At 38.7% G+C, this 12,121-nt stretch overlaps 3 protein-coding genes across 3 annotated transcripts; 1 reads left to right on the forward strand and 2 right to left on the reverse strand.

Moving 5' to 3' along the window:
- Positions 1-972: 972 nt before the first annotated feature.
- Positions 973-4,782, reverse strand: LOC114743658 (ATP-dependent zinc metalloprotease FTSH, chloroplastic). Its single transcript, XM_028931876.1, has 5 exons — positions 3,350-4,782; positions 2,170-2,416; positions 1,900-2,083; positions 1,613-1,784; positions 973-1,501 (listed from the first exon to the last, which is right to left on the reverse strand). Exons 1-5 carry the CDS (start codon positions 4,679-4,681, stop codon positions 1,280-1,282), a joined length of 2,157 nt encoding a protein of 718 aa, XP_028787709.1. The 5' UTR covers positions 4,682-4,782; the 3' UTR covers positions 973-1,279.
- Positions 4,783-6,100: 1,318 nt separating this feature from the next.
- LOC114743662 (uncharacterized) lies at positions 6,101-8,111 on the reverse strand. Its single transcript, XM_028931882.1, has 2 exons — positions 7,849-8,111; positions 6,101-6,344 (listed from the first exon to the last, which is right to left on the reverse strand). Exons 1-2 carry the CDS (start codon positions 7,962-7,964, stop codon positions 6,137-6,139), a joined length of 324 nt encoding a protein of 107 aa, XP_028787715.1. The 5' UTR covers positions 7,965-8,111; the 3' UTR covers positions 6,101-6,136.
- Positions 8,112-10,420: 2,309 nt separating this feature from the next.
- On the forward strand, positions 10,421-11,436 carry LOC114743660 (phosphoprotein ECPP44-like). The gene is made up of 2 exons (XM_028931878.1): positions 10,421-10,737; positions 10,840-11,436. The coding sequence occupies exons 1-2, from the start codon at positions 10,591-10,593 to the stop codon at positions 11,113-11,115; spliced, it is 423 nt and encodes a 140-aa protein (XP_028787711.1). The 5' UTR covers positions 10,421-10,590; the 3' UTR covers positions 11,116-11,436.
- Positions 11,437-12,121: the final 685 nt, after the last annotated feature.

Raw genomic sequence — 12,121 nt, forward strand, 5'->3', positions numbered from 1 at the left:
GTAAAAGGAATGAACAGAACCACATTGATTCCAATTTGTAGGCACGTCACCCTACATTTTTTTGTCATTTCCTTAGTATTGATTCATGAATCATTGACTTCAACCAAATAATGTCACTTACATGGAATGCTGGCAATTTTTATTGAGTATTTAGGCGTGTCCAACGATGCAGTTCTCGTTTATTAATTTGATAATATCTCCTGTTTTCATACAAGCTGCACCCTTTCATTGTTCGTCATCATTGACTCTGCATTTCCTGTGTTTGAATAAAGTAATGACATAGGGGCCTAGGAGTTGCCAGAGATACAGTTCTTCTATTTCGGGTCAAATACTGTATAAATTGCTTCGAAGCGTTGCATACTTCTTATGAAAAACCTGGGTCGGAAAAAAAAAATGAAAGTATGAAATTATTTCTGCAATGAACGCCGAGGGCGTTTCTGGTCCACTTGGTTATGTTTTGGGCCTATCGGCATAAACCTGAGGGTTCCGTGTTTTCCAGTCCCAGCTAGAAAAGAAGAAAATAAGACAAGGCAACCGAAGACAACTTGAATTTAATGTTTGTAGTCCGGATTCAGAGTTATAACGTGAAAAAGGCAACGTTCTTCAGTAATTTAATTTGAAGTTGCTTGATGATTACGCATGGGATGGCAAATTTTGTGACTCATTAAGAGTATATGAGAAATGATGATTTCAGGGGTGTTTGGATAGAAACCAAATCATGATTTTAAAAATATTTTTACAGTATACAAGTAAATATGTGGACGAGTTTATCTCATTTTACTGAAAAGTGCTTTTAAGAAGAACTTTTAGGTGCTTTCAAACACCCCGTCCGAGTTCTCTAATATAACATGCATTCTGACTTCCTTTTTGCCCAACGAAACTGACTCCTATAAAACTTTTTTGCGTGGTAAACTGTTGCTTGCACCGAAAAAGGAAAAAACTATCGTTTATAATCCTATTAAGCCAGACAACTTAGAGAAATGAACCTACAAGGAATACATTTTGACATTAAACTTCTGTGAAAAGGCATGTTTTTCTTGCTCATCCATTCCACTTCCCCGCTAAATGTCCCAGAATTAACATTCTGTAAACTTTCCAGGAGTATAAAAAAAGGAGGCGCCACCGAAATCTAATTACAAGAGCTAATGTAATGTTTCCCAACCTTTTTACCTTTCTTTCGTTCAACTATGGTGGAAAATTGAATTGACTTAGTGCGTACAAGTATCTGCTAACCTTATGGTCATGGAACAAACATGGCTAAGTTTAGGTATATACATATTTATGCAACATATAATTCAGCTTTTCCGTCAATGAACAGACTCATGAACTCTTCACCATCCACAGTTTCTTTCTCGATGAGAAGCTGAGCAAGCTTGTGAAGGATGTCACTGTGTGTTGTGATGATTTGCTTTGCCCTTGCATAGGCTCTCTCCACCAGCTCCCTCACCTCTGCGTCCACAATATCTGCAGTAGCCATTGAGTAATCTTTCTGGGTTGACATCTGCATGCAAAAGGCGGGTATGCCCTCAGAAATTAGTGCCCAAGTTGAAATTAGATGATAAGTTAGATGGACGATGACCGTGTGTGATCAACTTTAAAATTAGAATAACACCTGTTGGCCCAAAAATGGGTTTCCGCCAGGTCCTCCAATGGCAACTTGACCTATCTTTTTGCTGAACCCGAACCTCTCAACCATCTGTCTCGCAACCCTCGAAACTTGCATGAAGTCGTTTGATGCTCCGGTTGTAACATTCTCCTCTCCAAATATTACCTCTTCAGCAACCCTGCATTGGCACAACAAAAGCAATGTCCAGCAAAAATATTCGAACTTCCGATGGAAGCAACACACTATAATATTAACACAGAGATCCATCAGTGATGAATGCATAGTCCACTGACCTTCCACCCAGAGCAACTGCCATTTGATTTTCCAAGTAGCTTCTACTGTACAGTCCAGACTCAAGCCTCTCTTCGCTGGGAGCAAAAAATGTGAGCCCACCAGCTTGGCCACGAGGAATAATAGATATTTTGGCCACAGGGTCATATTCAGGCATCAAAGCACCAACTAGGGCGTGGCCAGCCTCTGAAAATAAAAGCACAAACTAATGGTTAAGGAATTGAGAATGAGCAACTAGGAAGCTCAAGCATACTGAACACCTATATATATACCATGGTAAGCTACTAGTTTTTTCTTCTCATCTGAGACCACAGCATTTTTCTTCTCTGGTCCAGCAATGATCCTTTCAAGTGCGTCAGATATCTCATCTTTGCTTATTTCCTTGAGGTCTCGCCGAGCAGCAAGAATAGCTGCTTCATTCATTAAATTCTGTAGATCAGCCCCTGTGAATCCTGGGGTTCTTCTGGCAATTTTTTCAAAGTCAACATCCTTTGCAAGAGCTTTTCCTCTAGAATGCACCTAACAAAGAGAGAGAAGGGTGATTAATTTAGGTACAGCAATTAGAGTTGCATACTCTTTAGACCCCTGCAACCAAACGTGGATTTTAAACAAGGCCTGCATATCACATTCGCGCTCAAACTTACGGATTTGGATTCTCTCCACTACCCTTCCCATTCTCTTCCCCTCCACTACCCTCCATTTCTCTTCACAACCATTAGATCAAAATTCCAATGGTTCAGATTTAACATCTTATAAAAATAATATTATTAAAAAATAAATAAATTTAAACTGTTAAAATCTGATCTGAACAGTTCACAACTGTAATTAAAAAAATTGAAAAAAATTTGCTCTATAATAATAGTCTACAGCTATGAACTGTTAAGATTAGATTTTAATAGTTTAAATTTATTTATCTATTTTTTATAATAATATTTATTTTTATAAAATGTTATAAAATATTAAATCTGGACCATTGGAGTTTTGATCCAACGACTGTGAAGGGAAAAGGAGGGTAATGGAGAGGAAGAGGATGGGAAGGGTAGTGGAGAGAATCCAAGTCCCAAACTTAAGGACTGCACCACTGTGCTCCAAAACTTGCAAGGTATGAAGTACATTGATACACAACATAAAGATAGTCATGTCGTTTGAACTCCATCACCCTACTATATACTAAGGATGGAAATCAAAACTAGCACTTAATTCATGACATATTATCGAAGATTCCAACATTGCAACAAAAGCATTGGGCTGCAAAAGGCATTAAAGGAAGGACAGAATTTATTCTAACTAAACATGTATAGTTGTTAGTATGATATACGGTTAGATAATTTATGTGTTCAGTTCGGTTTAGTTACTTCTAGTGACTTCGAGCTCTACTTTTGCATATTAGACTAACTGAATCAATAATCCTCAAGCTTCCTGTTTACCATATTTTATTAAAAAGGAGCTCACCTGAAGGATTTTAACTCTACCCGCAACGTCGGGTCTGTCCACAGTCACTTGCCTATCAAACCTTCCAGGCCTTAGCAATGCTGAATCAAGAACGTCTGGTCTGTTTGTTGCAGCCAAAACTATGACACCTGAATTACCAGAAAATCCATCCATTTCTGTCAATAACTGATTAATTGTTTGCTCCCTCTCATCATTCCCACCTCCCAGACCAGCCCCTCTCTGCCTTCCCACAGCATCAATTTCATCAATAAATACAATGCATGGTGCCTTGGACTTCGCCTTCTCAAACAAATCTCGCACTCTAGATGCACCAACTCCGACAAACAATTCGACAAATTCTGAAGCTGCACAAGAAAAGAATGGCACCCCAGCCTCGCCGGCGACTGCTCTAGCCAAAAGGGTTTTTCCAGTCCCGGGTGGTCCAACTAGAAGGCATCCTTTGGGAATCTTAGCTCCGAGGGCAGTGTACTTATCAGGGTTTTTCAGAAAATCAACAACCTCCTGCAACTCCAATTTTGCTTGGTCAGCTCCGGCAACATCAGCGAAGGTCACACCGGTTTCTGGAACTTCCTGGAATTTGGACTTTGATCGCCCAAAATCCATGGGTCCACCGAGACCACCAGGACCACCAGGTCCTCCTTGTGCTCGGCGAAAGAGTAAGAACAGCCCAGCAAATGCAAGGAATGGGAACAACAAATTGCCAATGAAATTAAACAGCCCATTACCCGAATCACCTTCGGAGACAGAAATATCGACACCATTCATGGCTAGAATATCGATGAGGTCCGGGTCATTGGGTACGATGACGGTGGCGCGGCGGCCATCGACGGCGGTGAGTTGAAGGGCAGAACCATCTTTGCTGAACCTGACTCTCTCGACCTTGCCCTTCTTGACGGCACTCAAGAACTCGCTGTAACGCCATTGGCTACCTTCCGGGAGATCTGAAGAGGCTTGAGATTGAGGTTTGGGGGCCGTAAGAAGAAGATTTTGAGCGAAAGGGGAGGAATTAGAAGGGTTTGGTTTGGTGGGTTGTGCCTCAATTACAGGAGGTGCCGGAGGAGGGTTGAGATTGTCGGCGTCAGCAGCTATAGCTTGAGGGGTAACAGAGGAGAAGATTAGAGCAGCTAAAGAAGCTTGGGAAGGTAAGGATTTCAAATTCAAATGTTTAGAAACACGCTTCCTGCTAAAACTGTTTTGGGAGTTCAAAATCCTTCTCTTGAAGAAAAGCGGAAGAGGAACAGATGATTTGCTTGTTTTTGGGGTGGGGGGCGATAGTAGGACCTGGCTCCCAAGAAAGGGAGAAGAAAGGAGAGAATTGGTGGTAAAAGCCATGGTTATGGCTCGCTCCTTCTCTCCACACTATGTGTGCTGAGTTCGAGCTCTCAAAATAATATCCTTCTATCTGGAAACAGAGCCGGGGTCTGCGCCACAAAACGATGGTGACTAAAACAGATATATAATAACCCAAGAAATCCCAAGGCCGAGGATAAAAGCCCCGCACGGCTTCCGTCTAGGCGTCTACTGGTAACTTGAGAGAACAAGTATGTACATTCGGAGCGTCTAATGAGAAATACAAGATTGTCTTTGATTTAGGCTTGGATGAAGCGGTGCCATGAACTTGGGTGGTGTTTTATAGCTTCTACGTGGCATAGATTGGATCCATTTATTTTACGCTGCTTCCAAATATTCCACAATTATTCTCATTTTAAGCCTCCCTTACCCGGGCCGGGTTATACACAAAAAAATTTATGCCCAACTAATCTCCTTCGCCGAAGTCGGCAAAGAAATTTGAGCTGTCCGCTTCGGCCCAAAATAACATCCATTGCATAATCAAGAACCGAGAATATTGTGTTGTTCCCCAAAAAAAGTGTTAATGTGAATTCAAGCCGATTTGATGGTGGGGCTTGGGAGCGAATTTGAGCGTTACTTATGGATAAATGTACCAGTTGGCTTCCGTTTTCCCCTTTTCAACATTACCTCTGGGACGATGCATTAACATTAGCATCACTTAATTTAAGGATTGGGCAATGTTCTGCTTCGATCGACGTCTCGTAGGAAGGACATCCAAGGCTAACCTTCATTTGCAGTCGAAGTACTTTCTCTAACCCTAAAGTTAGGAAATTGTTGAGGAATTTGTTTTGCAATTAAATGCAAAACTCCAATTTATTTAATCTCCCAAATTTATAATTTTCTTTTCAAATTATTCCTATTGATAATATATATCAGAAAGAATTTTTTATCACGATGTAATTTTTAATACAAATAATTAAAAGATATTATTAAAAAATTAACACATATTTTACAAATAACTGACACAGATAATTAGTTTAAATTTCTATATTTAACAGTATAAAAAGTATTTAATATCAGGACAGTGTTTCCCCTGATGGTATTTCCAATATCAAATGTTACGGGTAGAAAACTAAAATCGATAAATAAGATTTTTCTGCAAACTAATTTCAGACGTACAGAGTTTGAGGGTAATGGGTGCATCTGGCGCAAACAGCGCGGAGAAGTAAAGTGATCCGCTGTTAGCGACTACCCAGGATTCTTAAGATGGTTTCAATTCGTTCCCTAAGACAACCGTCAACGCCAAACAGCAGATAAGAAACACCACACACACTTCTCCCATGTCACGAGTCAACTTGATAAGCTTGGTTTAAGGTAAAATCTCAAATTATACGCTTTACTCAGCTTGCTAGATGCGACACAATCCGATAGGGAAAGAGATGGGGGAAAAAGAAATGGGTATATAGAATAAGCAAAAGATCAATACTTGTTACCATTTTACATGGACAACGGAAGAAGCATCCTCCGTTTCTTTTTCCTTGCCAATCTTACTTGCTTTGTAATTTTCATGCATAAAAGCAACAAAACTGTGATGCTGACTAATATAAAAGCTAGCCGGACGTTCCTAAAGTACAAAGAGACTGCCGAAAAGACCAGGAATGCTAAAATGACAAGTTCCCATATTACAAAGACCACAACATCCACCCTGCATCAAAAGAGAAAGAGAACAAAAGGCATCAATATCATCATATAAATGTTATCCTAAATACATTCACACAAGTACAGCAATTCTTCGCATTAAGACAATCACAAGGGATTCTAAGTTGATGAGATTATTTTTGGCCAATAAATTAATGAGGATGTTGATTTTCATACTATAACACTGATCTCAATAATCGTCCATCCAGTCAGACAGAGTTAATCAGATTTGAAACTGAGATTGCCTGAGGTAATTAAATGGTGGTTTAAGGCCTATTAAACATCATTATCCCATTATGGCTATTCGTATGCCAAAAGATCAATTGTGAAATCAATTGGCTTTTCTAGCGAGAAAGAACAAATATGTTGCTAGTAAATGTGGTCTTTGATAACAATATGACTAATATTTCACAAATAACTGGATTCGAATCTTCCTCTATAAATGCTATTTGAACCATGAGGCTTACCTTAACCTTGGCAAGCCACTAGGACCTAACTCACCTTAACTTCTAGTATTAAAATGAAAAGGATGAGGAGGAGCACCAGAAGAAGAGGAGGAAAGCAGGTTGAGGGGCGAAACCAAAACTACTAAGCGAATAAACATTATTTTGCCCCCACCCCAAATTTACCTAAACGAGAAACATGCTTTCCTATACTTCAAATCTGCAGCACCATTCAGGCCAAACAAACTTGTGCGGATTACTATATGTGAACCTATAGGCTTAACAAAACTAATAAAATCATCGAATAGATGCCCTTCCAATCTAAGCATAGTAACTTGCTATTATGAAGAATTGAATCTAACAAATATTGTTAAGTGCCTTGAACAAGCACAATCTTCTTCACAGCAACACAACGTCCGATATATAAAGGGATAAAATTTCAAAAGGAATGAACAATAGATCGCAAATTTTTTATTGTCGACAAGCGGTTTCGTTGGCCCAAAAAAAAATGGTAAAAAGATGTTTTGACAGATTAATCAAGTGATCTATCCTGATTTAACAAACGCATCATATCTTGGCGAGAAATTCATTCCCCGAGACTACAAATATTTCCTTCGCATTCTATATATTACCCCGAACATTTTCATATCGATAATTTGAACTTATTCATAAACCTGGCCAAAATCAATCAACCAGCCCGTCAAATTATTGCCATGCCGTTTACCTCGTCATATCAATGTCAGCCTCTAGCTAAATTACAATGACAAAATGAAACACAAAAAATGTGAAACAAACATTGAAGCAAACTAAATCGACGAGTAAAGGCCCCGGGCAGTCTGGACGAATCTTGATTTGAAAAGAAAATGGCAAATTCAACAACATTTTCAATCAAATAGCGTACACATGCAATTCACAGCGGATGACCAACGAGGAGAGGACCAGGCAATATGCAATGATTCCCAGTTTCCGATAAACAGGTAATAAACGGGATAAATAAGGGGGGGAAAAACCCAAAAAAAAAAACACGATTTTCGAAAGAAAAAAAATAAAATTCAATGTTTGGCATACCTAGAAGTCGAGAAATTTGAAGCAGTGGAGGAGAAGAAGGAGACAGAGGCCCAGTCGTGCTTGGATCGAATCTGATATTCTCTAAGCTGTTCAGCGAGATTCGATCGAGTTATCATGGTAGCCTCCCGCCCTCTCCTTTCCCAATCTGTGAAATCCGAGAGTCTCTTTTTATTGCCGTGCAATGAAAATGTTGACGAAGAAGACCTACTGCAGAGGCATGAAGGCGAATATTGGAAATTCGATGAGGGGAGGACTCGAGCAGAGCAGCATCCGATTCATTTTCGTTAGTTTTCTTTCCTTGGACCTTCCCTCTCCGAATTTATTCTTTTTCCCGCGTTCGGGTTATTATTCTCAGCCCGTTCATTTCATTCTAAGGCACCCTCGCGGCCCATTTAGATTCGGCCCGTGGCCCAACTATGAAAGACCAGCTCAAAGCTATTGGATTGTCTCCTGTTTAGTCTGAGTGGTGATTTGGGCCCCCTTAATTAGAAGCCTATTACTTCATTTTTGTTTTTTTATAAAAAGATCAATTATATTAAAATAACAAAAATATGCACCCAAAGCCCATGTCGTATTTTTGGCCCAAAAAAAAGTGCACGTCGTATTATCTGAAGAGTGGGAAGCCAATAAGACATTAGTTAGATATGAGAAATAACTGGAAGAAGATCTGAGCAGAGAATGAACAACATTTTGTAAGGCGTCTACCCTATTTGATATTCAACAACGTCAAATCGAATTTAAGCCTTTTAGTTCCCTAACATCTTTCGTGTTACATGTGACCCAACAAGAGGCTCATATAGGTCATGCTATGAGCATGACATTAAAAAAGTAAAATAGACATTGCCGACATGTATTAATCCTGATGAAAGAAGTTGTGATTAGTTAAATACAAGGTTTTAATTTGCTCAAAAAAAAATACAAGGTTTTAAATTTGAGTTCATGTAGATACATGATATTTCCTTAAATTTCATTCAATCATTAGTACTCTTTCGGTTCTTAATATAAGACTTAATTATTGAGTTGATTTTGGTCTTAAATATAATACTTATTTTTCATAATTATCAATTTTTCTTAAATTATTCCTATGGATACTTCTTCAACCACAATCAAGTAAAAGATGGAGAGATGTTATTAAGGAAGATGATTATGGTGTTTTAGAAAAAATATGTCATATTTATTATAATTAACTAATTTATCTAACTTCTTTAATTTAATCATACTAGTTAAATAGGTCTTATATTAAAAACCGGATGAGTATTTAATATTGTATACTTTTTCAGTCTTAAATATAAGTCTCCTGTACACAATTACCGGATGAATAGTTATAAATGCGTGCGTGCATAGTGAGAGAGAGAGAGAGAGAGAGATAGAAGGGACGTTTCTGATTTGGCCATTTGGGTTTCTCAAGCAACGGAAACAGGGAGATAGAATGCCAGCATACTTTATTGTTAGAATAAATCGTAAAAAAAATCCTAAAAATTAAAAAATCACACACAAAGATTTATCATCACAACTTGTTATTTGCTCATTAATTATTTTCTTATGTGATAACATTATTTGCAATTTTTCTGCTTTTAAAATCTTTTTTTTTTGTTGCGATTTTTACTTATTATTATCTATTTTTCCCCAACTATTATTATCTATTTAATCGATGACTATATCTATTAATTTAAGTGCATTTACATTAACATACTAATATCTGTAAAACTAACAATGAAATGAAGTAGTATGGATGTAGTTAAAAAACAATCAAATCAACACCTAACAAAGTATTTTTTTTTAATTTTAGAATTTATACGAAATAATATGATGCCTTGTCATAAGCCCATATGGAACCATGGGGTTAAAAATTTTCTATTTTATATATACTGAATAAAAAATTTCAGATGTACTACCAGGAGTTGGGTTTAATAGAAGAAGCTAATCCTTTATAATATTAGTGAATCAAGATTTAAATCCTATTGAGAGAGGTATTTATATTTAATGTTTATTAGTATTTTAAATAGGATTGTTTCAAATAAAAATTTAATCAAAAAAAATTCAGATGTATTTATGTGTTTTTTAACCTATACGAATAACCTTCACCAGAACGCTTCAAATTCCATGATCTTGTTCAGAGTAATAATGCACTCATGCCATGGGAAAAGGCCAACCGAGGCCCACCGTCACCAACATAACTCTCGAAAACTCCTCGTCTCTCAGCCTTCCGCGCTCTGCCACGTGTCTTCAGGTACCACCGACCTTTCGAAATTTAATCCTATTAGACTATCGAGGCCAACTTATTCAGGTCCCACTGTACCCGACCCATCAACGTGTCAGATCCTCATGGGCTCTGCTACAGGAATGTGTCTCCATCATCTTTCCTTAGCGCACTCGATCACTAGCTTACGTGATTGGTACACCTGCTTCCAACAGCAGGGAACTCGTCGCCTGTTCAGAGCCGATATTTGCGGTGTCCATCAATGACAGCGACTCCAAGTGGAAGCACGGAACGTGAGATCAATATTAGTTTAACAGTTTAAAGTGATGGGATCACATCCCTGGTTTTAATTTCCCCTTATCTTAATCGACACGTCGGTTACACCAAATATTTTTTTGAATCTGAGCAGCGTCATATCCGCGTTTTGCGAACTATAAATCTCCCTACTTGGACCCCCAGTTCATCATCAGTTGCATAGAGAGAGCGAACTTGGAGTACCGCTAAGTGCAAGGCAAGCTACTTCCTGAGAGTATCTTTCAAACATGGCGGAGGAGAATCAGCAGAAGACGACTGAGGTGGAGACCCAGGACCGTGGGCTTTTTGATTTTTCTGGGAAGAAAAAGGAAGAGAAGTCTGATCAGAAGCCCGGTTTGTTGGAGAAGCTTCATCGATCCAACTCATCTAGCTCCGTAAGTATATATGTTGATCTTCTTTATGATTCGCGTTAAGTTGAGTAGTGAGAGCACTCTTAACTAACTCAGCTGATTATATATATATGTGTGTGTGTATAGTCGTCGAGCGAAGAGGAAGAAGTAGGAGAAGATGGCGTGAAGAGGAAGAAGAAGAAGGAGAAGAAGAAAGCAGGGGAAACGGCAGCTGAGGGGGAGGAGAAGAAGGGGCTGATGGACAAGATCAAGGAGAAGCTGCCAGGTCAGCATGCGGAGAAGACACAGGAGGAGGTCCCTCCTCCTCCTCCTCCTACTTCTTCTCAACCACCGACCGGCGAGGAGGGGGAAAAGAAGGGTTTCTTGGAGAAGATCAAAGAAAAACTTCCTGGTCATCACTAAGACAGACGAAAACAAAGAAGAAGGAGGGCGCTGCTTGTTGTGATTGAGGCCTCTTTCATCTTCTGTTCCCGCCATATGTCATCTTTACTGCGTGCTTTCTTCGTTTTTCAGACTGTCTTCTTTTGTTTTTTTTGTGGTGTGTATTTCTAGAAAGCTGAAACTCTATATATACCTTCACTATATATCAAGTTTCTCTAAATTTCTTCCTTTCTTTTCCATATATCATCTATCAAAGTTTGGAGCTTTTCGTGTATTTTATATGGATAGACAGACCACTCATGTTTATTTTTCTATATATTTGGGCTGTCTCGTTATGCCTTCTGTTTATGATTTTTATCGAGTTCGGGCGTGACACAACTCATGGGCGTTACAAAACGGATGAATGGGGACCAGATCCCGATCTTTTGCACTTAATTATCGGTTACCTTGTAAACTCTGAAGATCTATAGTTCATTCGAATAAATATATCGTTGTGGATTATTATGGTTTATATGATCACTTGACTTTCTGAATGGAGTAGAATCCCCCCCCCCCCCTCTTATTCTTTTTGTTTTTAAGCAAACGAAGAAGCTCTCGTAGTTTTTACATCCCTTGCACATGCATTTACAACACAACCAACCTTTGGAATTGAACACCTAAAAACTCACTGATATGGGCGTGTTTTCGAGTTTTTGATTCCCTGCTTTGGATCTCTATTTCTTGTACAGAATGAGCATTGTATAGTTTTTTTAAAATAAAAATGATAAACTCATTCAAACTACGTCTCCTATCTTTTGACCCAAAAAAAAAACAAACTACGTCTCCTATCCGGTAGTTGTTATCTGGCAGTTAACTTTTGGGAGACAGATTGGGACCATGAGGAGATATTGTAAAGCTCTTCTGACCCGGGCTGCTGCATTGTCATTCTTGCCTAGTTGCAGTGCAATTTTCATATACTTAATTCATATTCTGTAAGTCACGATTAGAAAATTGTATTATAAGTTTCCGGATGTGGCTTTTCTTTTTG

Source organism: Neltuma alba, unplaced genomic scaffold (genome assembly GCF_004799145.2).
Source record: "Neltuma alba isolate B1F8T4 unplaced genomic scaffold, ASM479914v2 tig00004085_pilon, whole genome shotgun sequence".
In the NCBI taxonomy this organism is placed as follows: Eukaryota; Viridiplantae; Streptophyta; class Magnoliopsida; order Fabales; family Fabaceae; genus Neltuma; species Neltuma alba.

What these genes read in the sequence shown, in the direction of transcription:
- LOC114743658 (XM_028931876.1), bottom strand. Translation starts at nt 4,681, where the DNA reads ATGGCTTTTACCACCAATTCTCTCCTTTCTTCTCCCTTTCTTGGGAGC. An exon ending in GCAGTTGCTCTGGGTGGAAG is followed by an intron (nt 1,785 to 1,899) that starts GTCAGTGGACTA and finishes GTGCCAATGCAG; the next exon opens with GGTTGCTGAAGAGGTAATAT. An exon ending in ACCCATTTTTGGGCCAACAG is followed by an intron (nt 1,502 to 1,612) that starts GTGTTATTCTAA and finishes TTTTGCATGCAG; the next exon opens with ATGTCAACCCAGAAAGATTA.
- LOC114743662 (XM_028931882.1), bottom strand. Translation starts at nt 7,964, where the DNA reads ATGATAACTCGATCGAATCTCGCTGAACAGCTTAGAGAATATCAGATT. An exon ending in TCAAATTTCTCGACTTCTAG is followed by an intron (nt 6,345 to 7,848) that starts GTATGCCAAACA and finishes CTTTTGATGCAG; the next exon opens with GGTGGATGTTGTGGTCTTTG.
- LOC114743660 (XM_028931878.1), top strand. Translation starts at nt 10,591, where the DNA reads ATGGCGGAGGAGAATCAGCAGAAGACGACTGAGGTGGAGACCCAGGAC. An exon ending in GATCCAACTCATCTAGCTCC is followed by an intron (nt 10,738 to 10,839) that starts GTAAGTATATAT and finishes GTGTGTGTATAG; the next exon opens with TCGTCGAGCGAAGAGGAAGA.